This window comes from Aythya ferina (assembly GCF_964211825.1).
Source record: "Aythya ferina genome assembly, chromosome: 17".
NCBI classification, from domain to species: Eukaryota; Metazoa; Chordata; class Aves; order Anseriformes; family Anatidae; genus Aythya; species Aythya ferina.
Window position 1 is genome coordinate 12,506,027 of NC_140316.1, and position 27,285 is coordinate 12,533,311.

Sequence of the window (27,285 nt, forward strand, 5' to 3'; positions counted from 1 at the left end):
AAAATTATTAATATGTTAAGGAATCCTTTAAAAAGTGAAATTACCGCAGTGTGGCCTTTCAGGATGGAGGTATAGATCAAATTCAGTGATTGCGCAGAAGGGAAAGGTATGTTAAAAACACTGAAGAGTGAGATGAATCGAGGGTCAACTTCATTCCGACCTCCTCCAGCTTTCCCCATGGCAGCAATAAAACCCAGGTCTCGGAAAATTTTACAGTTCATCTCTTTACCACGGTCATACAAGAAACCTTTTTCTAGTAGTAGCTTCAACAAGGCAATGGGTTGCTGTGTTCCATACTCATCAACCTTTGCAACGGAAAAGAGGTAAGATATTTAGAGCACAGTACATCACCACGCCAAATACTGCTATAAATGTGGAAATATTCTGCTCCCTACTCAAGAGAACATTACAAGGACTAAATGACACTTTGTAAAGCTCTGACATTGATTGTGAATGTTCATTCCAATGTCTCATATAGCAGAAGTGCCACTTCTCCAAGATAAACTTCATACACACATACTCTCCTGACCCATTTGCAAAGAGGAAGGCATGATTTCTACAGGAGACAACCTGCAACCAGTATCAGGCCACAGACAAATGATTTTATTGGCATAAAGAAGTGATCCAAAAGGAGATATTTTTTTATATAGAAGACAAAGATTGTAATAGACAGAAATACTCCATGCTGCTCACAAGTCCAACTGTTCCAAAGTTTCTAAGCTGAAATCCAGTTATACACTTACCACAAATCTCCTTGACTGGTAATACAAGATCTTGTGTCTTCATACAGCTGGATCTATATATGAAGGGACCACAGCAGCGCCCCCCCCAGATGTTTCTAACCTACCTGGCAAACCATTCACAACTTACCCTTGGCATATTCATATCATCCATGAAAACAATGAGACGTTTTCCCATGGGAGGGCCGTAAGTGTCTTTAGTTCGTTTCTCCACATTTGTCTCTAGATTTCTCTTAATGTCCATTGACGTTGTACGAGAAGAGAAGTTAATCACTAGCAGCATCTGCAAAGGGGAGGAAATGGTTAAGAATGGATTTTTACCTTTTCCTTTTTTTTTTTTTTTTTTTTTTTTTAAACTAGATCATTCTAGAAGATATTTTTTGTGTTAAATTATTGGACATACAGGAAACACTCCTCTGGTCCAGTTATTCACTTTAATTACACATGACAAAAAAAAAGTAAAAATCCTGTTCTTAAATTTTTGACAATATACATTTGCTTTACTTTATAAAGTAACAAAACAAAACATTTCTGATCATCCACACACTTTGTGTCTGAGTTTGCAGTTCGATCTCTGAACCCATGTGAGGCTAAAGTTAATATTGCTACCCACAGGCTCAGGCTTCATAATGGAAATTTAACACAAGGACACAACATGAAAATGCAGATTTACAAAAAATGCAAAATGACCCAATACATACATTAAGGTCTTTGTTCAGATTGCTTAAGAAGTTTTGTGTAGTTGCTGTTTTAGAAGTACCCGATTCACCTACAAGAACAACTGGGTGTTTTATTTTTACCATCTGTTCTAGCAACCAAGTAGTGCGTGTTGTCTCCACTGTAGGCACTGAAAAAGATTATGAATAGGACAGCAGGTTAAATTAAAATGCAGTACAGTACAGCTGGGAGATTTATATTTATAGAATAGTGCTGGATCAGATTCACCAAGTATTAATGTGCAGTTGCACAAAGACATCATATGAAATATCAATTCACTACCAATGTCAAAGGAAATTTCTAATTGCTTTACTATCTCTTTTCAGCTTTTATCATTGGGATCTTTTCTACTATAGATCTATTACAAAAGAATTTTTCCTCCATATAGGAGGGCCATGGACTGGTTAGGTCCTATTTCAAGGACATAATCAGGACTTATTTGGATCCTAAGCATTTTCTCTGAACTCTACAGAGATTAATTTTGCTCTTTGTGAATAGCCTGCCATCAGGAGCAACTTCAGGGATCATACCATTATCTCTTGTGTCAGTAAAGTTAACCTGTGCTTGCTGAATCCTACTATAAAACAGCCTGGGTCAATTTGCCGTTAACTATGGAAAGCACTTTTCACCATTATAGAGTGCTTTAAGTAACAGCCAATAATGGCTGTAAGAATGTAATTTTTATCTACTGAGCATTTGAACCACTGGTCTGCGATTTTTCCTAGGGTTTCTGGCAGAGCAGATTGTGAATCTATTTTCTGCTCTTCTGGCTCTCCTAATAAGCTTTAGGCATTGAAAAAAATCTATTCATCCTTTCCTCATTTCTTTATTACACAGTGCTGTATATATCAACTCTATCCCTATTAAACGGTGACAAGAACATTAAAGAAATTGATTTCTGCCATCACCAGAAACTGAACATGAGCAGATGACCTTCAGCACAGAAAGAGGAGGTCTCATGTTAAGTGCCACCCACTCAGTGGCCACACATTATAAATTAAAAATATAACATCACTATATTTTATCTTATACTTACCTAGAATGTCAAGAAATTTCTTTTGAGGATTATGAATATATTCAGGAACAAGTTTCATCCAAGGTACCCACTTTTTTTGAATACCATCAAAATGAAAGTCATACAAAGTTGGCAGCTGACCTGCAAACCATTAAAGAGGTGGAAGTTTTCTAGGACATTGAAATATTTCATAAGAAAATAACCTGACTGAAATGAAAATGAAGGGTAAGATTTCTGGACCATGCAGTGCAACACTGTTCCATTTACTTATCATTTAACCCAGTAAGACATTAAATAAAATTCTCCTAGTCCTGTACTTGGATCATATTATTGCTTATTAGCATCCTTCCACTGTTTTTCCTTTCCCTTTCTGTTTTTCCTTTCACTGTTTATCTTTTCAGGTTGGCATAGAAAAGTACTGTTCTGTGAGGATAAACCAGTTGCTAAGAGTCATCTAGCATTAGGAACTATAAGGGATTTTTACTGATAGTCAGAGAACATCAAACATATTTTGCAGCCAGGATAGCTAGCTGGAAGGAAGAACAGTGTTGTACCTTTACGGAAACTAAGACTTTTCTAACATAATCAAAGGGATTCAGAGTAAATTATGAAAAAAATCCTACCTGGCAACTCCCCTGGCTTAGCAAGGATGTTGTCATCATGAACAGTTGACATACAGGAAATATGTTTAACATATTCATCAAATTTAATTCTTCCAGTATCACGAAGAGCAGCACCTAAGGAGGAATATAAAGCTTCCAAGAAGAAGCACTCCAGAACATCAAGATCATCAGGTTGTACCACAATTAAAGCTTCCAGCATCACAGTCAACTGCACCACCTGTTGAAAAAACAAGACAAAACTATAAATAGAATCACCATTTAGATACATAAGAACTCTTAATATGTTTTTAGATGCCTGAGTGTTTACTGATCTTTTCTTCTTACAGGTATATCTACTGATATAAGTTTTAATGACAGAAGAGCATTGTTAAGAACTGACTCTTTCTGTTGTCTCTTGTTAGCAAACTGACATTTCAAGTGTGAAGTCTACTCTTGTGATTTCCTTGGGAGGTTTTAGTCTCTTCATTATTCAGTTTCACTTTTAAGATAAGATTTTTCAACCTTTACTTTCTATTCCTCACCATATTTAAATCTGTTTGAGGAACAATGGTCTTCAGCCTTTCTCCTTGTTTGCCATCCACAATTCCCTCCGTAATCATATCAATAAGGCAGGGCACATATTTTTCAAAGAGACGATTCAATTCAATTCTCTCTTGCTGAAGGAAGAAAAGGACAAGAATTCATCCCATTGAAAGCTGATTTGTGAAAGCAAAGCTTTCCATCAACATGTGGCTAACAAAATACAATTGCTCTTGTAGGAATCACTTCTACCAATGACAGGGTACAGTCACATGAAGAAATTTGACATTGTTGTATGGACTGGGTTTTCATCAGGTGAGGATCTGGATTCATCCGATGATAGCAACTAAGTTGTCTTACTTGAGTTCCCTGTGGACTTGAGTTTTTAATCTAAATGTAAGAAATAAGGACCTAAGCAATCTCACTTAACTCTTTGGAGATCATGTAAACTGCTTTATTGTTTCTTCTCTGCTCAGAAGCAACTACAAGTTAGAAATTCTGGGAACTCTGTTTAGCCCTCTGCCACAGGCCTAGCGATTGGATTTGTTGTCCCAGATTGTACTTAGCTGAGATTTGTACATTTGGATCGTATTTGCATTAGGTTACCCCCTACATAATGGAGAAAGACAGGTACAGAACATGGAATTCGTCCTTGCTAAGATCTTAACAACGCTCTGGAAGTGCCTGTCTTACTGCACTGACTAGGGAGAGAGTGTAAGGCAACTACTCTCCTGACCTTGATGCGTCAGTTAAGTGTGGACATTTGGAAAGAATGTAACACTTGGAATCATATTTGTTTGCACAAAAGATACTTATTCTATAAAACACAATAGTTCACACAGAGAAAAATTGAGCACTTAATATTAAAATTAAAATTTCATTTACATGAAAAGCAGGTAATACCACACAAAGATGAAAGATCATTAATTAACCCGGTAACTTTTACTAAAATATTCAAATAAATTAACATGCATTAGGAAATCAGTTTAGGAATGAAGGAGAAGATGGGTACTTGGGCTTATAATTAAACTTAATATAGAACACAGGCTCTCTCTTCAAATAAACTGTTCTACATTAGTATGTTGTATTTTATTTTTGTCATAGTATAACATAAAACTGCAAAGAAACTATCAATGTGCATTTAAAAGGGCCATAGACTCAATATTCTTTAATGTGAGTTGTTTTTTCTGCCTCTAGAAATCAGGCCCTCTCTCACTGGTTCCCATCCTAATAGAGCATCTTTCCATGAACAAGGACTGAAGGCCAACTTACACACTTAATGAAACTCAGTTACAAAGACCTTAATGACAAGTGAACTGTAAAGCAATTCAGAAAATCAGACTGACTTTACAAAGGTGATGTGTTTTTTTTTTTTTAACATCTGCCTACAGTTCAGTATTTAATAAATAGTCTATGACCAAGTTCAGAAATTCCCACCTCATTTTCTCTTTTTTGTATCCACTTCTGCCAGTAAGGCTTATATTTCAGATTTTTAGGATCTACAAAAACCATTCCGCAGCGGGATACTGTGGCAGGAGATGCATACTGCAGGTCACCAACCTATAAAACGAACATACTAAATAACTATACACTTAAAGAATAGCCAGAGTAACTGCTTTTCAGGCTTTGTAGACCTAGCTGTATCTAACCCTTCCCATGTATTGAATGGTATATTCATTACCCACCTCAAACAACAGAGCACAGTGTGACTGAAGTCTAATCCGCTCCCCATTTGCCAGCGTCAGTAGCTTGTTGTCATCCATGACAGAATTCATGTTTTCAACCCAGAGAGCATCTACATCTCCATCAAACAGAATGTATCTGTGGATACAGGATCCAAGGAATACAGTGACTAATCTCTGATTTCACTTACATGTTTCACAATACAGAGTTGCCATGAAAGATACCGATGTCAATCCAAGTGCTTTGAAGCCTCCCATGCATCTTTGATAACTGCAGGGTTTCTCTCCATCTCACTGAGGGTTGAAATTCACAAGAGACAGAAAGACCCCCTAGACACTTTATTTTGCATTTGTTTCTGAACGTGCACAGTATATTTTGTTTTATATAAAAATAAAATATTGACACAAAACTTAGTATCTAAAAATCATCACAACGAATTCTAGCAGTCTACCTTCGCTCTTTCTTATCTGTAGGCCTGTTGATATCCCGAAAAATATTTGACAGTACTCCATCTGTCCAGTCTCGTGTGGTAGGGTCAAGGATCCCATACAGCTCAATCACACTCATAGCTTTAGGGTTCAGTGTGTAAAGTTTTGTCAATAATCCCAGCCTAGAAACGCAACAAGAAAACCAATTTTAAGATGACACAATACCATTTCATGTTAACCCAAGCAAATATTACAGTTAACTATTGATCCTGTCTTGACTACGCAAGTTTGAATAATGCAGTCTATGCTGTTTTACAACCTGAATTCCATGTATCAAATTATCAAATATACTCACTTGGTTTGGGCCTGGCACAAAGTGTTAATGACAACTGATTTGCCACCTCCAGTAGGTCCAACTACCATTGTAGTGTGCCGAGTTAACATTGTCTCATACATCTGAACAACTTTATCCACCTAAAAAAAAAACATATTAATTCAATAGACTGCTGTCCATAAATCTTCTATGGACAAGATCAGCAGCTGGTCTATATCTGCTTAGCTTTCCTGGAACCACTCCAGAGTGCAGCAATGCACACCCAGCCTAATGTTTACAACAAAAAGTCAGGCAATTAACATTTTTTTATACCTGGACTGGTAAAACAACATAACCTCCTTCTTCCAGCACTTGTTCTACAGCATCATTAAAGTTAGGGTAGCGGACTCGAGGGCAATCCAGACCAGGAAATAGGTCAGATATTAGTCCAAGGAAGAGAGGTACATCTTCAAACACAAATTTGGGAAGGTTCATATCTCGTAGAGCTCTCATCAGTACAACCTCCTAAACAAAATATAGCAGAATCAATCTCTACCAAATAGCTAACCAATTATTTAATATGTAGCACTTTCAAACACCTCTAAAAACCATTGCCTGATTACTTTAGTACAGCTTTGAGAAAGCAAATTAATTCACCCAGAGGCTATTTGCATCCTAGATTTAACATCAAAACTGCATATGAAATATATACCAGGAAGTAAAGCACCTTATTTTTTTATAGGTTTTCCTACTTTGAGTTCTGATACTAATTTGCTGGCAGAAGGCATGATGAAACTCAGTAAGAAAATACAGAGAAAAATAACATCAGTGTTCCTATTTCCAAAGCGGACAAACAGCAGATGTGTCAACACATCCTATTCCTAATGAAAAAGATGATCTGCTGAGGGTAACTAAGTGGCAAGTCTACCTCACTGAGGTCTGCTGATCCTCTTTTCAGTTCTCCAGCCATCACCAACACTGACTTAAGAGCTCGCAGTCCAAAATCATAATGATGTTGTTTAGAAAGTTGTTCTTTTGCCAGCTTGTATAGCACTGTCATCTTTTTGGCAAGGATCTGTTTAAGAGTTAAGTTAGATAATCACAAATATGTAAGTCATGACCAAACACTGACCACACATACATGGGTGTATATGTGGGTATGGATAGCAATACAATTTTCTTACCTTTGCTGTAAGGAATCCTTCAGAAAAGAGCATGATTTCACAGATCTGCTGAAGATCTGGTACAATAACAACCACAGGCCTGAACAAAGCTTTTACAGACTCAGGGAGCTCAGTTCGGCCAGCATAACCAGGATTCATCGTAATAAAAATGCCCATTCGGCTATCAAGGTTAATTTCTTGTCCTTCAAACTGAAAGTGTAAGAAAACTTCAGAACAATGTGCATTTGGAGCTGAAATAAATAGTATCATTTGATAAAAGAGAAAAACAGAAATATTGGGGTACCCAGTAAGCACAACATATTAAAAATTCAGTTTTAGATAGTCATGTAGGTACATTCAACTCATTATTTGCATCCTGGACATAAACATCAAGACATTTCAAATTTTTCAATAGAATTTTTTGTCTAAGGGTTTTGAATTCCAATAAACATCATTAAATTAAGCATCAAGTTAAGTTAATCCTCTCCATAACTACTACTATATTATTATCCCACTTAGTTACTGTTATCCTATTTATATTACTCTTATCCCACTTCACAAAGGGAAAAGCTAGGAAAGGATTAGGAAATAAGGAAAGATTTAATATCTCTGAAAGTATGTAAGAGTACATATTAAGGAATTTGAAATGTTCAGCACAAAGTAATTTCCAAAGAAACAGCCCTTTGATCTAATGATGGTGTCTAGACCTGAATCTTGGCTTCATGCACAAGATTAGCCTTCACAATTGCTCTTCCTTTTTAATCTTTACCTGAAATGTTTTCAACTGATTCATTAAAGCATTTCGAATAGTCTGAATCTGAGAAGAAATGACTGAAAGCACAGAAGCATCGATACGATTGAATTCATCAAAGCATCCCCATGCTCCACACTGGGCAAGACCAGAGAAGATTTTACCAACTGCCTAACAAAAACAAGCAGAAAAATATCTCAGCAATAAGTACATAAAAAAAAACAGCAAACTTTAAAGTATGTTAAAAGTCTTAATGACCAGGAAAAGCCTCTGGATATCCATATATGCAGGAACTAGCAATCTGTCATAAGGTCTTTCAATAAATATTTGTCAAGTGCAGATAGCCCATGATGAGCTCAGGTACACATCACCTAGTCATTGTTTCCCTGCCTAAAGCATAGATTGAATCCTGAAATTCCTTTGAGAATTTATTCAAAATAGACATTTTTTTCACTATACTTCATTATCAGTCGGTACAGTACCTCTATGGGAGGAATGGTTAATCCTTGATCATGCCATGACTACACAAGTCTAAATAATGCAGTCTATGGTATTTTACAACCTGAATTCCAATAATATCAAATTATTAAATATACTCACTTGTTTTTGGCCTGGCAAAAGGCATTAATGACAACAGATCTGACACCTTCAGGAGATCCAACTACTCTTATTCAAAAGTTGAAATTATGCCCTTACCCTGGGCACTGAAAATGAACAGTAACTGCTATCAGAGAATACAGATCTTAAATGCTTACTTTGAAATCCATGCCTTCTCCACAGTTCGTCACTACACATAGCAAGCCCAGTGCTTTGGCCAGATCCTTGGTTGTTTCTGTTTTTCCTGTACCGGCTGGCCCTGCTGGTGCTCCTCCCAAAAACATTGATAAAGCCTTTGAAGACAGAGCAAAAAGCAAAGAAAAGCATTTGTATTAAGCTGGTAGCAAAATCATGAACAAATCTGTGGGTGCAAAAAGCTTTAAATCTTATCTGTGAATGCATTCTATATTATCTTTGAGGAAATCAGTTGAAAAGGCTATTGCCACCTAGTTCAGATAAATTTGTGTTCAAAATGTTGTGGTTGTTTTTTTTCAACTTTATCTCTTAGTTGCCAGTTAAACAGTTGCATGGAAGTATATTTTTTAAATGTGTGTTAGCAAAAATGTACTTTAATATATACCTGTGTGAGTGTAAGGTAAATACGATCCGTAAGCGGGGTGATCACAAGACGTCCGTTCAAACCCATATACTCATAACCATATGAAAATGTGCCTGTGCACTGCCGCACATTCAGTTCATCTGGCTCTCGGTCCCAGTAAAAACGCAGCTGGCTTTCCCATTCAAACTCCTGAGCATGCAGAATGCTACACAAGAGAAATGTGCTTATATGAGATAAAAGGATGGAAATACAATTTGTGGATATGGTATTTTCTCAAGAGGTTGGGGAGTTTACCTGTCTCTTACAAATGTATCGACAATGTCTCTGGCATGAACATCAATAATGAGAACAGTGTTGTATTTTTTCCTGTCATTTTTGCTCAAAGGCACTGCAATGCGAGTAACCAGGTCATCAATTTGCTGGTGCATTTTTTTAGCATACAGTTTCATTGCCTGTTTTTCTCCCTTCTTCACTTTCCGAAAGACATCCTCCACCTCCCACGTCCACCACACCTGATTAGCAGCCAGCACCATCATGCCTTGGTAGAGTAACATCCAATCAACTCTGTGGGAAATAGATATAGTTTGGGAGTCTGAGTTACTGTTTATTTTAAGTAACTCATCAGAACAAAAAAAAGAAAAAGAAGCTCCTCCTATTTCTGCAACAGCTACAACATGGACAAAGGTTTATAAAGATGTATAGAATTCCATCAAGGTGTGATGGTTTATTTCTAAAGCCTAAGAAATACTCTCAGAGAAAAACTACCTATTCCTTACGTAACAATTGCCAAGTAGAATCCATAATGAGAAAAACACACTACACACATCACTAAAAATGAAAATTCAAGGCTCAGGAAATAGCATACAATAGATAACACAATTTTTTCTGGTCAGTTAAAATGCCGGATATACATGCATATCCCCTCCACTTACAGAAATACAGGTTAAACTGTGCAAAAATTTAAAAATTAAGTTTCTCATTTCCTATATCGCTACAGGCTTGTAATAACATATAAGGTATTTGTATTATCTTGATACTGATCATTTCACCTGCTTCTGTCTTCACAGTATCGAAAAATAGCTTCCTTAGTAAGGAGTCTGTTTGTTCGTCTCATTTCTTTTAGCACTGCTGTCATCCAATTCTCCACTCTGCCTTCTGCAGCTACAGCCTGTCGGAACTCCATCACCTCCCCCTCAGCTGAAATCATGGCTGTTGCGATTTTCTTATCATTATCATCATCCTGAAACCTCAGGGAAGCTATGTTATCATACATCTGAAATCAACAAAGAAACTCACTGGCATTTGAGAAACCAAGCTTTGGAGATTTAAGTATATCTAGCCCCCATTTAATGTTGAAAGGAAATTTCCATGGACTCTAAAGCAAAAATGGATCTGGCTCTAAGTAATCAAATATAAATGCTGATGTATAGCTCAGCAGCCCAACCGCACCGTAAACAAGCAAATGATTTGCCTCAAATTACATTCTTTTTTTTTTTCCTTTTTTTTCTAGGAAATAAAGACCTATCGGGAGCGACAAGAAGGTTCTTTAATGATTGATCATTCTGGTGTGTCTTGAATCTTCTCTACCATAACCACTACTGTCCAGTATGAGAGCCAGGAGAGACCATTGATCAGATTTGATTTATTTATTCAGAAGTTTCTTCAAGAAGCTGCCAGGATATTCTTTGTATGCGAGAAATATTAGTGCACCCTTAAGAGCATGTACAGTATAGTCTGTTCAACTTTTAAAAGCACCTAAAAGCACAGGGCACTTTGGAAAACCAGACACTGTACCTTTATCATGTGTTCCTGGACACAAAGTGGGTTACCACTGCCAAGGATACTAAGCAACTCCTCATCAGATATAAAGAAAAATCTTGGGAAGGCATTTCGCTTAGAATCCAAATAATCATTCAAGCTTTTCTGACATTTCTCCAGCACATCATTTATATGATGGAGGTCTGATAGACGATTTGGGGCTTCACAGGCTTTTTTTATCGTTGGTTCTTTTACAGTTTCATCTATTATCTAAATGGGAAGAAAAGAAAAACTAGAAAATACCGAACAGCAATAGATTGTACTAAAGTATATTTAGCTAATGACAAAACACACAGCAAAAACAAAAAACAAAACACATTAAATAACTGTGCTGATCACAAGTCAAGTCAGTTACTTGCCTCTTTAAACATCCTGTCTACGCTGTCAAATACTTTGGCTTCCTCTGGAAGCTGTGATCTTATATCTCCACCAATAAAGATGCTCTCCAGATACATCCATTTTCTCTGAACCACCATCCAGATCTAAGAGTCAAATGTTGCCATCAAAGACAAAAAAAATACAATAGAAAACCCTGATTATAAATAAGCATTAATTATTTAGTCCAGCACTTTCCTCCTTACCTCAATTACTTCACCAATCAATGACAGTGTTTTTTCCCAGTGGTGAGCAGTTGCAAGGAAAGGACCCACAAAACGACTGCCCAAGATACTCTGAAGATTGACATTGTTATCATCAAGAACCTCTAGAATTTCATCTACAGATCCCAGAATAAATCCTCTCTTCTCAGTGCCTTTGAAGTATATCTGTACAGTAAATTTCATTTGTTCCCATGTTTCTGCTATGTCCTTCACACCCTGCATGTGAGCATAAAAAGATGCATATTTCAGTCTTCAAAAACTAGGGAATTATAATCTTAACTTAAAATCAATTAATTCAGAAAAGTTTTTTGCACAGATTTTCACCTCTGGTTTATAAGGAGGTCTATTTCACAACACTGTGATGAAAATGGAATAAATTCCATTTCAGATCCTTTTTCATAAACTAGACTTGCTTAATGTAATAGCAGAAATCCAATATACTGCTGCGGAAGTCAAGACAACTAAGACTCTGTGCCATGTTGTAGCTTATTAACAGAGCTATTGATCTATTAGTTACTTCACAGCAGCTCCCTGAAGATGGCAGAACTTTCTGCCATTCCAATAGAGATCTCACATAAAACAAACTATTGTCATCTCTTTTTAGTTTTATTACAATTTTTAAATTACCTTCTCAATGCTAAGTTCCTTAACAGCTGTTCCAACTATTTCGTTGATAATATCTGAGTGTTTGTGAAGTTCCATAGCAAACATATTCTCCAAAGTGAATGCTTCTGTTGTCATTTCAAATCTTGTGCCTGTTCTCTCCATAAGGTCTTGCCAATGCCTGTTTTAAATTGACACAACAACAACTATACCAACCATCACAATACAGTAAAAATGAAAAGAATTGTAATTTTATATATAATAATGAAACCATGTTTCTCATTGTTTAAAGAACTAGTATTTTAAATACACAAAGTACTTAAGTCACTGTAATCACGGTATATGCTATTACATCAGTTCATTAAGCAGAAAGTGAAGTTTCAAGCTGCAGGACACAGCATGGCCTCTGTAACTAAAATTGAAAGTTCTAACAAAACAAATAAAATCTTCCCATATATATATATATATATTTTTTTTTTTAATAAATCAAATCAAACCTTTCTCTTAAAGCTTCATTTTTCAAATCAAGCAATAAAGGAATGGAGTCTCTAAATGCCTTCATTTTTGTTTCCAAGTGAAAGGCCACTGGCATACTGCGGACTGCTTTGGGCAGCTTTCGAAAGGCTTTAAGAAATCCTTCGATTCCTTCCTGAAGAAACTGGACATTGAGGTTTATCCAGAGTGTCCGAGACCACTCCTCTTTAGCCGCCTGGGAACAAGGTCACCAGAAAGAAAAAATGATATTTCTTTTTATTTCTGACCCCCCAAAAAAAAATCAGTATAGTAGGATCTAGAGACCACAGTCGATATGTACATATAATTGTATTAACATTTTACAAACAGAGGAAGAGACAGGTTCACATTCAAGACAGATTCATAACAAAACACAAGCAGTTATATAACAAAGAAATAAAAAAAAATACAGACAACGGGAAAATAATCTGTAAGAGCATACTTTACAGGTGATTGATCTGGCTGTTGCTATCAAGGCATTTTAATTTAAATATATATATATATATATATTAAAAATAGATAAGATCAATTAAAGCCCGAGAACCACATTGTCACCTGTACACATACTATAGCTAAATGTAGTTCAACTGCTATAATCATGAGACTTGTGCATTATAAGGCCACCCAATAATTTCTGGGGGACTGGGGTCCTATCTGATAAGAGCATGTGTTTGGTTCACTCCAGAGACGTTGTTTTGTTTCTCTGCTAACATTAAACTCATTTCATGGTGACAGTCATTTACAGGTCACAGTTTATTTCATGCAAAGGCTCAGATACAGGGTTGATAGTAACTAAAGCAGCTTCTACCTTCCAACTTTATGTGTGGTATGTGCTTTGAATACACGTGTATGTATGCATACACTTACTTTTTGTAATTCATAAATTTCATAGATCTGCTTTAGACCTTTCATATCATTCTGTGCTTTCATTAAGTCAGGGTACACTGTGGCTGGCAAGTCAAAAAGTCTCTCAACACTGCCCAGTTCCTTTTGAACTTTTTCCAGTTTCTCCACTTCTTTTTCAAAAATGGCCAGGAGTTCCAATCCTGGGAAAGGAGAGAAAATTTTCTAGATAAACAGTCCCATCAATCATAGTGAATAAGTAAGATGGCATTTCTGTAGAAATTATAGTAGCAAAAATGTCACATTTCCATTTGAACAGTTTTTATGTCAATAAGGAAATCATAATTTGCTTGTTTTATTTAACCTTTGAAGAATTTTCTAAAGACTAGTTTTGTAAAAAAGGCATCACTTTACACATATTAATCCATTTACCTTTATCAAGATTTTCCCCAACAGCACCAGGCCCTTCAGCCATGAATTTATGGAAGAAATCTGCTATCTCCTTACTGTACTCCTCAATCTGTTGCTGTGTCATCTAAAGAGAACAGTGTTTAAGTTGTTTTCTTTTCCATTTCTGTTTTCTTATATTAATTACAAATATTACCTCTGTGAATTTCTTTTTTATGCCTCCAAGGTTGTGATCAACTTCTGATGCTTCAAAGAAGAGAGCCTCCCACTTTTCCTTAATCTTGTCTGCCATCTCTTGCTCTTCTTCAGCTATCTAAAACAAAACAAGCAATCTCTCACAAGCAATAACTAGTCACAAGAAAATAAAGATGTACTCACACTGTAAATGTGTAAAACATGAAAACAGTTTGAAGTTACCTGAATCAGTCTCAGGTTGCACTGGAGGAGGTTTAGATTGGATATTTGGAAGATCTTTTCCAACCTAGATGATTCTATGAATCAGATTTAAACACATGCAATATGTCCATTTAAAGTGGAGATACTGCTTTGAGAAGGGAGGTTGGACTAGACAATCTCCCTTCTCACCTCAGCAGTACAGTGATTGTGTGAAATGTCTTAATAAGAAAACATTTATTCATTCACATGTGAAGCATTTGTGCCCCAAGCTCCAATGCAAATTGTTTTATGAGACAAGGCATAACATTCACTTACTGGAATACTGTACATTGCAAGAGTTCGGTATCTCTCCCAGATGTCTAAGTATTTCATTTCCACCTTGAGTGACATGCCTCTGATCTCTGCAATTGTACCGAGGACAATTTTGAGCTCTTCCAGGGAATCAGGTGGTATCTGAAGATTCTGTGATAGTTTCTGTAAAAATAAATAATTTCCAGAGGCAACACCAGGAAAGCAATTAGCCAAAAATATAATTATTAGTGAAATACAAAACACAAGTAAATAATGTGCTGATTCATTTACATTGATAGTCTATGGGATAAAGATAACAACAACAACAAATCAACACAAAGTAAACACCACTACAGTAGGGATGTTTTTACTACAAAAAATAGTTATAAGCAGTGTTTTAAAGGGAACTTCAGACTTACTAAGTTGGACCCTTCACAAGCACAGGAGTGAGAAAGTCCTATTTTTTTGTGTGTGACTGTTTTCTCTTGTTTACCAGCTACACTGATTGATGGCTCACCTCTTTATGTATGGCACACCAGAGTACACCAGACAGTTTCAACCAATTCAGAGAGTAGTTCAAATGGTCACATGCTACTCTGTACTAGCTGCATAGGACAAGAAGAACTGAGAACACCTACCTCAATCTCTTCCTGAAGACTGAAGAGTTCCTGTCTTGCAGACTCATTAAGCAGCTTTCCAAGTGAAATCATCCAGTCTCTAGCATTCTCCTTCACCATGTAAACTAAAGGACCCATGTGAAGCCTGATAAATTGCTCATCTTTAATCAAGGGCTGTTGAGTCACTTCTTGAGTTATCTTCATATAGAACTGCAACTTTTCATCAAAGGTGACACAAGCAGGCTTTTTTGCAGCAAACTTCTGTATAGTTATGTCTTTGTTTAATTCCCACAAAAGGTGATACCTCTTCCACTGGTTCAAATAGTTGCTGAGAGAAGCCAGGAGTTTGTGGACATTCTGAGTGATGAGAGCAGCCTGCTCAATTATCAGAGGATTCTGGGAGATGTCACTGTAAAAGCTGAAAGTGATAACTTCATCTTCGACATGCTGAGGAGGGCATTCAATACATGTGCCATGCATCCAGCGCACAAAATGCTAGAATTTTCAAGACAGGGTTGAAAAATAATAACTTTTCAGAGAGTAATATTATTCAAATAATTCATTATTATTTAGGAGACTATGTAGGAAGTGAATGATTTCTCAAATCAATTGTTTTTCTGACAGCATGAGAAGAAATTATGTTTTCACAAACACTTGAGAGAAGAGTTAATTTCATCCTAACAAAATCTTCCCATGCATTATTCAGTCTGTTTTAAAATCTCCACTGAGTTGCAATATAGCATGGCACAGGAAAAGAGGTATTACATTAGAAAGGCTGGATGCAGCAGTAGAACAGAACAGCAAATCTGAGTATAGAAAGCACACTTGATCTAAATGTATTCGTTTCATGTGATATCTGGAATCATTTCTTCATCATCAGAGGGCAGGACTACTGCCACAATATTTGGCTTCTTTTCTGGAAGTTCAATATGATCATACTTATGGTATGAAATAAAGAAAATATTGCTACATCTTTGTCAACAAGCTACATATTCCATCTACTGCTAACCTGCTGTCCTAGATGTCCTTCTCCTAACATTTTCTGAACTGTTTCTTTGCTACTTTTGTGGAAAGCTGTAATGTGGAGAAGGCTACCCGTATTTATTACTCCCATCAGGTTATTCATACATTTTAAAAAAAGCATTTGCAGTGAAAACTATTTCCTTGTGATGTATGCTGATTTACAGAACCAAATGATGTCCTTACAATGGTATAACTGCTGAAGAGCAGCAAATAATTTTGCCTAAGTAAAAAGTACATAAAGCTTTATGGTGTTTTGTTTTTTTTTGTGTTTTTTTTTTTTTTTTCCTCCTTTGTTACCAGGTTGCAAAGTTAAGACAGTCTGTAAAATTAGAACTATGTACTGGATATTTTGATTTCAAGATAGAGAAATATGAATATTCCCTTTGACATTAATACTTGCCCAATTAATTCATAATCATCACAAGCAAAATCTGGCAACAATTAAATTTTAATCAAAAATCACCTTAGTGACCTCAACACAGTCTTGGATGCATTGTGCTATCATTTTGTCAATCTTGTTGGCATTAGGTTGCAAGATTATCTCGGGAGGAGATAAAACAGCTTCTATTTGGAACAATGGCACATTTGCAAGAACAGCTTCATTAAAAGCTCGCAAATTCCTGCAAGAGGAAAAAAATCATGTCACAGAAAGTAATGATCAGGTACTGATCCCTCCACAGAATGTCCAACAGAGACTGCAATTATAAGGTATGCACTTAGATATGCAATCAGATCTGTCAGAAGTCAGTTAACTGTTATTTCAGCTGGAAACACTGATGTGTATCTAAGCAAAATTGTCCCACTAGGACTGATTTAATGCAAAAACTTGGCTGGCTAAAAGAAGCTATTGGAAGGACGGAATGGGAATACACTGGTGCAAAAGGATCCTGAGACTATGGTCAACTCCTACGCAACAGCCCAGCCAGGGAAGCCCACAGAAGTCAGCTGAGCATGGACTAGAATACAAAGACATGGATCATGAGAAGAAGAGATGGCTGGGAAGCTTCTAGAACCCTGCAGCGCTCTGTTAGAGATGCTCTAAAAGGCCATTGTAATATCTAGCTACAGGAACTTCCTTGGGCCCAGATAAAGCGTAATCCAACAAACCTTTGTTCTTGTATTGGTGTTCTCTGCATTACAGGGATGCATCTGGCACCCAGACATTTTCAAATTTCCAAATTGTCAAAATTGTACTCTTTACTAAAGCAAGGCACTGACTTTAAAAATAAAGTTGGGATATGGAACTATATACACTGCAGAAAAGGTGCATTTCTCTCTTCTGCCAACAACATGTCCGATATCTTTTTTCTCAGAATTTGGGTTTCTTTTCTACATTTTTATCAATTCTCCATTCTTTGCACAAACAAACAGAACAGTACAAATGTAAGTCTGTCTCAAACTGCAAATCACTCAGGTATTCAAACAGAATATCAGTATACATGAGTTTAGAACAACAGATCTAGAAAATACTAAAGATGAAAGAGTAAAAACCCATTAAAGCAAACAACTGACTTACTTCAAAATTAACTCTGTCAACACCTGATAAATCCTGTTTTCCCAGTATGCATAATAGGAAGCTAATTTTGCAGATTTGCCACTCTTTGAATTGGCAACCCGTCCTTCTACTTTTGTTAATGATTTTGGAATGGCAGTATAATTTCTAAGCATGAGTTCTGTATCTTTTTCTCTTTCACCCTTAACATATACAAAAAAATCTTTCATATCTGCAAAAGATTACAAAAAACAGTGTTAATAACTGCAAAAGATCTAACAGATTTCAGTAGTGGAACAATTAGCGGGTCTTTATTTGTAAACATGAAATTGATATTGCACACTAGAAAAATATCTTCATTAAGTAATGCTAATTTATTAATATTTCAGCCCTCTGATTTTATATGGATTCAATTATTTAATAGTAACCATTAGATGCAAAAGTAACCTCTGTAAAACTCACAAATGATTGGAAGAAATGTGGTACATCACCCCTACCCTGTCACTGGAAGCGAAAGGGAGGTCTGGGAGACAATCACCTCACTGCAATTTCCCTCTGAGGAAGAGTGTGGTTGAGATAGCCCAGATGGGAGCTGACACTCCATGCAGATTGCAACAATAAGACTACATTACTGCATAGAAGAAGGAAGAAGAATCCAAGGGAAAGCTAGGGGGAAAGTAATCAAAAGCAAGGTCAAATGATCTATTTATATACTTGTCTCTAAGTTCCTCTCATTGACACTGTCAGCTTAGGGTACTGAAGTTCTGCTTGTGCTTCCTGTATTAAACCACGCAATACTGCTGTAACTTCTTCTGGTAACTATTATAAGGATTGATCTTCGCAACTAAAAATGCAAAGTAGCAGACAGAGCAAAATAAAACATCACGGAGCTCCAAAATGAAAATACGAAGACTTACTAGGAAGTTCATCACCATTTTTTGGAAGTGGAAACTTAAAAAGATTTGTTGATTCTATCAACAGAAGTTTGTCGCTTATGATTCCAGAATTAATATGAATCTGATGGACGAGTGATTCAAACTTCCTGATGGCTTGTGTACATTGGACTGTAAAGTCACCAATACCTGAAATAAATTACAATCATTTGTTTTCTTTCTTCTACCAAATCTTTTACCAATGAATCAAAATTGTCAACAACCAGATGTGTTTAAGAATTAACTGATACTCTGCAGAAAGATAGATTAGATGTTTTATCACCTAATCCTTCATCTATCTCCCTTCTAGCTCTAACAGTCCATATCCATTTCCACTCAGTGTTTTACATATAATAAAAACATAAGAAATACCCACTTGGATCAGACCCTGTCTAACATACTATTCTGTCTTACACCATGGCAATAAGATATCCTGTTTAAGGATGCATAGCTTTAATCTGACAAATCAAATAGAATGCAGAATTGAAGAGAATTTTTGAACTGCGAATCAGTAGCAAAGGCCATTCTAAAATAGTATCTCCATTACCTAGGGAGTTCCAGTTGAGTCTTCTGTGCCCTAATCTGAATACTCTCCAGAGCTCTTTAATATGGTCATCAAGAAGTTTGGTTTCTGCTTCACTCAATGTTCCCATTAAGTTGTGATAGTGATCCAGCATGTTTTTTAATCCATTTGTATATCTAATGAGTGTAAGAAACATAACAACAAAAAATAAAAATCATTATTTTCTGGAAATACCGTTCTGAACAAGGCAGATCACTTTCTTCATTCTGTTCAAACTTCCACATAAATCAAAATTTTCAGAAATAATGACTATGTATTGATCATAAATACAATTCTCTTCCTCTCACAAACAAAAGAAAAATCATCTATGACTCCAGTAGTAGCTAGACCATCCTCTCCTGCCCCAACCCAGAAGAAGTATTTAAGACAGCCTCAGTTTGAATCATATACATGAACTCAACAGGTAAATTTTAAAATCTAGTTAGGTCTCTTATTGTCACACCTCTGTGCCTAAGTGCCTGTGATAATTTGAGCAAAAGTGACTTATCCAAGGCTGTACAAAAAAGCGGCAGTGAGTTCAAATGTGAACTGAAATCTAAATGGCATTAAGAATTCATTGCAAAAAAAAGTACTTTCTTTCCTTGTTTTTCCTTCAGATTTTGAGGAGGTGTTCATTTGTAAAACGTAGTGCTACAGGGAGAAGGATGCAGACTGCAAAAGAGGAAAGACTGCTAGTGTACCATGGCCATCAGCAATTTTACCCTTAAAAGAAGTCACTACGAACTCTCATATTTCCAAAAGTTGATGACTCATGGCACACTCTGGTTTGGAGTGAAATCACTTGAAACATTGCTGAAAATCTGTATGAGAGCAGGTATTCTGTTATAACCCTACCCAAGGTATTTGTCTTCCTGTAATGCCACATTTCTTGCTATTTCTGGGACTGGAAACCCCAGTTGTTCCATGTACTTTGTTTCAGTTATAATCTCTTGGAGTCTAGGAGGAAAATTCACTATGAACTGCACTCTTTTCTCTGTGGTGAGAGGCTCCTCTGTTACTGAGGTCTACAACACAAGAAAGCAGCAGAAAGCATAGAAACACCAGACTGTTACAACACAAGGAAAAAGTTAACTCCTGGAGACATTTGATAAGACAGTAGGTAAAAGTCAGACAGAATAGCTAATATTCAGATTGTGGAAATGCCAATAAAATTTGACAGCAATCTCAGCATTCTAGTTTCAATTTTGATCTCAGTACTTTTTAAAATTTTCCATTAAAAAACAGTGTTTCTCTTAAAGACATCATTCTTTGAAAAATCTCACCAAACATCAGATAGGTTTCAGTTCTTTCCCACAGAGAAATCAGGTATGTTATTTTCCTCTCTCACCTGCTCAGAAGTCTCTTGATTAATATGGTTTGCTGCCTCACCAGTAACAACCATCAGCAGAGGTTTTCTCAGTAACAATGGGAGCATCTGCTCTGTTCCTTCTGTCCACTGACCATATTTCTGATCTTCATACTCTTTCATCCTCTTGGCCACTTTAAGATACTTTTGCTTTACCTAGAAAGGAAAATTCTGTATAATTCATTTTAAAGATCACGAGAAATGTTCCACTATCCTGTCTTAATAAGGTTTCTGATCTTTATCAGATGAGAGGGCAAATAATGCCTTGTAATACAGGTGATGAAGAATTCAGGTTCTTGAGTTCTGTCATTTATTCTGACACTATTTCTTCAGAAAACAGTGGGAAGGTACCATTAAGCTTTTCACGTCTAACATTGCTTACTATGTGCAAAGACATTCTTGCTCACTTAAGAACATTTCCACCTCCCCAGAAGAAAGGTATGAGGAAAGTATTCTTCCTTTATTAAACAGCAAAAGAAACAACATACTTCCTTTCCACGTTCACTAGTAAGTAAGTCCTCTACTTCTTGAAATCGAATAATAGTGTGTTTGATCCGATAGAAAAGGGATCGGGACCAATATATTGCTCCAGCCACTGGAGGGTGATTCTTGAATAAAGGTGGATCCTTGAGGTTCTGAACAAAGATTTGCTTAACATTTTCGACCTAAAAGAGAATAAAACATTGCTAAGAATCATTTCTCCACTTGTTTTTCCACGGTAAGTATCTAACCTGGTACACAGCACAGGCTCTGAAGCTAATTTCAGCAACAAGATAAAAATAATTCATTTTTTTTATTCATCTTTTGTTTGCATTAACTGCATTACACAGAACACCTTCCTTTTTGTGTCTCAAGCCTCCTTGCACATGTAAACATCTTTCAGTTCCTGTACTGTGCTACAAATACACAGATGTGCACATAATTTCAGCAAATTAACCATGCTATTTCTTGTACAGGTTCCAAAAAAGTGAGAACAATTACTATGTTTATTTTTTTAAAAGTCTGTCAGTCTTTTGGATCGTAAATGACACTACATATGTGTTAAAGATATATACACAGATTTATTATTTTCACTAAAGAATTCCATATACTACCTAAGAAATGCTAAATTAAATACCTCTTTACAGTATTGGTCCAAAACGTCATTGAATTTCATCATCATCTGCTTATTAATGGTTTCACGAGAGCGGATGTGTCTGAAGTTTAACAGCATGTCAAATGCAGCTTCTGCTGATCGAAGGGTCTTGAAAGATTCATCAATAAAGTTTTTGGCCTCTTCTTCAATAACCTAGACAGAGACAAAGGAAGAAGGCCAAGAAATCCTGTCACTTAGAGGTTCATCTTGCAAAACCAAGAAAGGAAGGCAATATTAAAATATCTTTTTTTTCCATAGTGTTGAGACATATCTTTACTGTTAGCAATTTATAAGACCAAATAGTAAACTGATGGCTTTCCAGTAAACTACAGGAAATTAGTGTTAACCCAGTGTCTGCTGGGCAGGTATAAAAGTCACAGAAGGCATTGTAACAACTTGCATTTGTGGGTATTCTTAGCTGAATGGGAGAAGTAAATACAGAAAAAAGTTTGATTTCTTTGTAGAATATGATTGAGAGATGTCAGCACATGAGTACAGGGAGGTAATATGTAGCCTCTGCTCATGTTCTAGTTATTTTGCCAATGAACATAAAACACATTTCACTGGTTTGCAAGATGAAGTGAAGCTATAAACAAAAAGAACTTGAACACAAAATACTGACTTTAAAAATTTGGTAAAACTTCTCACATTTTCATTTATGTATTCACTCATTTATATTTTTTTTTAAAAAGCATATCATTCATTCTTCAATTGAAAATGTTGACAGTCTAGAAAGATTTTCATATAGGAAGGAATAAGGGGGAAAAATCACAGTACATGGTACTTACTGAAACTTCTGTTCTAAATTCTCCCATAATTAACTTCCAATCATGTGTGCTTTTGATGCTAAAAGGGTCAAAAGTCAGTTCTTCCATTGGACTAGTTAGTCTATCTACCCTTCTCAGTAGATCATCAATACGTTTTGGATCACCTGTGACAGCTTTCAGTTCAGAACCAAATATATTGTAAAACTCTTCAACAACCTGTTAATTCAGAAGAACATAACAGAAAGGTTTACTTTTAATGCTTTTCTTTGCTATTTAATATTCTTCTGTTATTGTTTCCTTTAAAGATAACTATAGCCCAGAGAACAATCAATTCTTGCTGTGATTTACATTTTGTATACGCCTATGAAAGACATGAACTATCTTTTTGGGAAAAAAAAAAAAAAAAAAATACAGCCCCAACACCACATTTGTCAAAACAGATAACATTCAGTTATTACTTCTTTTCTTTTTATTTCACTACGGATTTCACATACACAGTCTACATAGCATGTGGCCATTGATGGACAACTAATATTTCTAGTTGCCCTACCCTAAAGGAACCTGCACATAGCACCTATCTTTCATGTATATTATCCTGCAGTTGATACATTGATTTATATACAGTCAAATTTTATATTACAATATACTTAAGTGATTATTTTATCTGAAATGATACCATTAAATTAACAAGACATGAAAACTGCAAACCTGTGAAACAACTGTTACAAGTTTGCAGGTTGATAACAGTACTGTACACAGCAATACCTTTCTCATGGCACCAACCAGTACCTTGAGAAGAGTTATTTCATTTCTCTTAAGGTTGAACACACACACACAAATAAATAAATAAATGAAGGCTATTAACACTTCAACAACTATAATACAAAAGAATCTCCTCTCCTGAAGAAGACACTGATCACAAACTGTCCTCTTTAATTACTGTCTATATTAGTACCTGCAAAATGTCATACAGATCTTGACAGATGGAAGCCATATAATCTGTTTTTCCAAATAAACGTTTTCGGTCAAATTCCCAATGTTGCTCTCTTCCTGATATTTCAATTTGGGCACGAACAGTCAAATAAGATTTCTTCCATTGTTCAAGAGTACTTTTTCCTTCTGCTATTTTCTTTTTTGCAGCAGTTCTATCTTCTCTATTAATCAAAAGAGTTAAGATACTATAGATGGAAAGATTATAGATATAATAAAATGATATTTCAACTGGATCAATCTATCCTGGTTTAGTATCTTCTAGTTGTACAAGATCTAGGCAAAACTTACAACTGCAAGGTCTTCATTTTCAGTGAAATTGATTTTGAAAAAGTTATTTCAGGACTGATTTTTATGATATTTATGCCACTTTTGTACCAGAGTATTTGCATTGTGTTTATTGATTTATGTCCTTTCAAGAGAAAAGAGGACAAGCACCTATTTCTTCAGGCTGATTCAATAATTTGTGAAAACTAGAACATTAATTGGCTTTTAATTGACCTTCTAATACAACTTCAGATAGTGAGAAACACTGAAACATATTCAATGCAAGTGTTATCAATCACACTTCCTGTAAAACAAGCAAAGCTTTTAATAAATGCAGCCTAGTTAAATAGGAATCCAGTACTTACTTAAACAGCGTGTGTAAATCCACGGCTTTGCACACTCGTGTTGAAATTTCCCACGCAATTCGTTCCATAAGGGGTACCATCCGTTCATCCTTGTTGTAATGCCGTGAGATAACCCATACCATTCTCAGGGCATTCATCAGCAAAGGAATTGTGTCCAAGACAACATCAAACCCAGTGCCATGTGTTAAATTCTATTAAATATATTTTAAATAATTTGAATAAGTTCTCATGTAAATACAGATAAGTATTGTATAAACCAATATTCTATTCAATATTCTACAGATAGCTGAAGTCAAGAAAATCTGTGACATTAGTAAATAAAGAACCCAGTCAAGGAAACACCCTGGTGACCAAATTACACAGATGGTTAAGGATGTGCAGATTTGCATCTATTGCTCCAAATGCTTGTCAGGTACTGTCTCATTAGTATTCTACTTTCTGAAAAAGATGTCCTAAAACTGGTTTTAGCCCAACTGTTTATTTGAATAATCTTCAACAGAACTTAAACTTGACCTATCAGCTCTAACCAGTGATAGAAGTTAACTCAAAAATTGGAGAAGAGAAATCTTTGTTTTTCTTAATTCAGCTGTGCTATCTCATTCTTCCAAAGCTATGATTTACAAACCAAGCTGTTCACAGCTCTGTGCTTCTGCTTTCAGGTATTAGAACAGCAGCAATTCAGACAAAATAAACAAGCTTTTTTATTACTAAATGTAAAAAATCTGCAATGTATCTTTATTGCTGGTAAAATAATAATAATAATAATAGACCAACAAAGAAACCAAACTCGAGCAAATACAGCTACAACTCCACAGTTTTCTTAAGGATACATACCTTCAAATAGCGTTCAAGAGTTGAAAGGAACCTAGCATTATCTAGAGCTTCCACATGATGTTTTCTGAGGTCGCTTAAGACTGCCTGTAAATCTTTGCTACGCTCAGATTCAGCTTCCTGTAATATTGCCAAGACTTTTTCAACTCCTGGAAGCTTTGTCTGTTCAGTAAGACCAGATAAAGCAGCGTGTCTTTCACGCCAGAAGTAAATTTCTGCAAGTGGACCATTGCCCTACAAGATATGTGCAGAAAAATAAAATTTTTAAATTACTCGAAGATGAAAACCTATGACGAGGTTTATATTTGTTCTTTTTTTTTTTCCAATATGCTGTATACTGAGAAAACCCAGATGTGATTCAACAAAAAAATGGGGATTACATCCTTGAGTTGGATCTGAAGATTTCATGCTTGCAAAAATATATGCCCACTTTATTTGGTAAACATGAAACGTCTTATTATGTTAAATGGTATTACTCATGTGTAACTGTTTGCAGAATCAGAACCTTACAATTAGATTGCATTTTGTTTGGGAGAGATGATTTTTCAAGGGAAAATATAGTACTCTATATTTTTTTAAAGCATTGCATTTTTAATATTTCATGTCTATCTCACTGGTTTTAGAAGTAAGAATGCAACTAGCTAAAGTGCCTTAGTTTTCCACAGTCTCCCAGGTGGATAGGATCTGCAGAGAATTGCTTTATATTCCATTTCCTGCAGTCACGCAGGTACTCACTACCTTTGTTCTACTTTACTTCAATTAGTAAACGGGCTTTCCAGAAATGAAACACAAAGTTTGATTAAAACAGAGCACAAACCATTCAGAGATATTACTGTGGGAATAAAGAAATGTCTCTGGGAGTAAAACAAGCTTAGTGCTATGGGCAACATCACCTGTGGAACCCTTTTCAGTTGTTCCTCTAGAGCTGTGGATATTAATTTTTGCCAGGTCATTGCACAGCTTTCAAGAGCTTCAACCACTTCTGGAACTGTGGCAAGAACACTTGCATCACTGTTTAGATTTATAGTTGGCATGTCCAGTTTAATCTCTCCTGTTGGGAGAAAAGGCATCTGAAATTAACTGTCTTGTTCCACCAGCACTGTTAAGGTAACATCACTGAAATGGCTTACACCTTCCATTTTGCTAGCTACTTGAGTACAGGTAACATACCATCTGCTCTGCCTATTTGAGAATATGACAAAAAGCATCCAGTTGTTTCACAGTTAATACAGTGAAAACAAAGATATATTCCTAGAAGTAACTGAAAAGCTCTCAGCTTTCAAGCTTCAACACAACCTCTAAGTATTAAAAATTAGGAATAGGGCTTTGCTGAAGAAGATTATCACTCTGTTAACTAAGACCATTACATTCTCCTCAATGGCATGACACTAACCCCTGTCAGAGACATGATGCTAAACTACGTGTCAATTCTGCTTTGGTCTTCTGCCTTCTATATCCTGCTATGGCCTGAGTCCCCTGAACATTGGGAAGAACTGAGGCATGATTACCCTCTCTCCTAATTCTTACTCCAGGCTGTTTGAAACTGATTTAGTCCATTCCTCATATGTGTACTATGCTTCAGAGCAGTAAAAATACTACTGTGATCAGCAAAAGAAACTTTAATCAGATCTGGAGCTTCCCCAGAAACTGTATGTGTTATTCTAAACAAAGCCATTCCTAGGCGAACCTTCTTCTATTGTCTTGTACTCTAATCAACACAGCACTGGCATAGGCAGAATACTCACCTTCAATTTGCTGTACCATCTGCTGAGTAACACTTGAAAATTCTTGTGTGCTTGTTAGGAGCTCACTCCTCATTTGAGTATTACAGTACTCAACAGGCTGTTCTTTCTTTCCTGCAACCTCAGTCTCAGATAAACTTCTTATTTCAGAGCCTGTGTTTTCACTATCTGGATGTAAGGAAGCTTCCTCAGACCGCTGCCAATTACAGGAGAGAGCAGGAAAAAATAAGTATAATTCAAACAGGAACCATAGATTAGATGGTTTGTATTTATAAACAAATAAACAAAACCCTCAGCTTACTACTATTTCACATAAGCATTTGGATAGGTTGTTCTAAAATTTAATTTAAATGTATCTCTTTCCATTTCACCTCTTTAGGACTATTCTCTCCACAAGTTCTGCAGGAGAATAGCTCCAGCATACTTTCACAAAAGTCTATCTGCACAAAAATAGAAGTATGTGGTGTCACATTCTTAAATGTTTCTTATATAGGGTCAGGCAATTCAATGAAATGATGACTGTCTCCACATCTTTATAAAATTTTGGGAAACAAAATAAAAAGCATTAACCCAAACTTCATTTTGGCATAAGAAGGTCATTCATGAAAGGATTTCAT

At 36.0% G+C, this 27,285-nt stretch overlaps 1 protein-coding gene across 1 annotated transcript in view; it reads right to left on the reverse strand.

The window, feature by feature from the left end:
- DNAH10 (dynein axonemal heavy chain 10) overlaps nucleotides 1–27,285 on the reverse strand; it is a gene marked incomplete at its 5' end in the record, with an annotated part of 56,748 nt that overhangs the window by 25,739 nt on the left and 3,724 nt on the right. Inside the window, 42 exons of the mRNA XM_084539243.1 lie at nucleotides 45–305; nucleotides 871–1,023; nucleotides 1,442–1,587; nucleotides 2,494–2,613; nucleotides 3,096–3,312; nucleotides 3,617–3,751; nucleotides 5,052–5,174; nucleotides 5,300–5,435; nucleotides 5,749–5,907; nucleotides 6,081–6,199; nucleotides 6,372–6,563; nucleotides 6,967–7,113; nucleotides 7,223–7,411; nucleotides 7,971–8,123; nucleotides 8,708–8,842; nucleotides 9,130–9,313; nucleotides 9,403–9,672; nucleotides 10,158–10,381; nucleotides 10,903–11,136; nucleotides 11,286–11,408; nucleotides 11,508–11,741; nucleotides 12,153–12,309; nucleotides 12,626–12,837; nucleotides 13,509–13,687; nucleotides 13,917–14,019; nucleotides 14,089–14,205; nucleotides 14,604–14,762; nucleotides 15,218–15,691; nucleotides 16,683–16,839; nucleotides 17,736–17,943; nucleotides 18,629–18,793; nucleotides 19,191–19,342; nucleotides 20,061–20,230; nucleotides 20,554–20,727; nucleotides 21,060–21,236; nucleotides 21,689–21,859; nucleotides 22,495–22,689; nucleotides 23,429–23,627; nucleotides 24,096–24,286; nucleotides 24,930–25,160; nucleotides 25,820–25,977; nucleotides 26,672–26,864. Coding sequence (XP_084395369.1) covers nucleotides 45–305; nucleotides 871–1,023; nucleotides 1,442–1,587; nucleotides 2,494–2,613; nucleotides 3,096–3,312; nucleotides 3,617–3,751; nucleotides 5,052–5,174; nucleotides 5,300–5,435; nucleotides 5,749–5,907; nucleotides 6,081–6,199; nucleotides 6,372–6,563; nucleotides 6,967–7,113; nucleotides 7,223–7,411; nucleotides 7,971–8,123; nucleotides 8,708–8,842; nucleotides 9,130–9,313; nucleotides 9,403–9,672; nucleotides 10,158–10,381; nucleotides 10,903–11,136; nucleotides 11,286–11,408; nucleotides 11,508–11,741; nucleotides 12,153–12,309; nucleotides 12,626–12,837; nucleotides 13,509–13,687; nucleotides 13,917–14,019; nucleotides 14,089–14,205; nucleotides 14,604–14,762; nucleotides 15,218–15,691; nucleotides 16,683–16,839; nucleotides 17,736–17,943; nucleotides 18,629–18,793; nucleotides 19,191–19,342; nucleotides 20,061–20,230; nucleotides 20,554–20,727; nucleotides 21,060–21,236; nucleotides 21,689–21,859; nucleotides 22,495–22,689; nucleotides 23,429–23,627; nucleotides 24,096–24,286; nucleotides 24,930–25,160; nucleotides 25,820–25,977; nucleotides 26,672–26,864 — 7,596 coding nt within the window. The remainder of the gene's footprint in view (nucleotides 1–44; nucleotides 306–870; nucleotides 1,024–1,441; nucleotides 1,588–2,493; nucleotides 2,614–3,095; nucleotides 3,313–3,616; nucleotides 3,752–5,051; nucleotides 5,175–5,299; nucleotides 5,436–5,748; nucleotides 5,908–6,080; nucleotides 6,200–6,371; nucleotides 6,564–6,966; nucleotides 7,114–7,222; nucleotides 7,412–7,970; nucleotides 8,124–8,707; nucleotides 8,843–9,129; nucleotides 9,314–9,402; nucleotides 9,673–10,157; nucleotides 10,382–10,902; nucleotides 11,137–11,285; nucleotides 11,409–11,507; nucleotides 11,742–12,152; nucleotides 12,310–12,625; nucleotides 12,838–13,508; nucleotides 13,688–13,916; nucleotides 14,020–14,088; nucleotides 14,206–14,603; nucleotides 14,763–15,217; nucleotides 15,692–16,682; nucleotides 16,840–17,735; nucleotides 17,944–18,628; nucleotides 18,794–19,190; nucleotides 19,343–20,060; nucleotides 20,231–20,553; nucleotides 20,728–21,059; nucleotides 21,237–21,688; nucleotides 21,860–22,494; nucleotides 22,690–23,428; nucleotides 23,628–24,095; nucleotides 24,287–24,929; nucleotides 25,161–25,819; nucleotides 25,978–26,671; nucleotides 26,865–27,285) is intronic.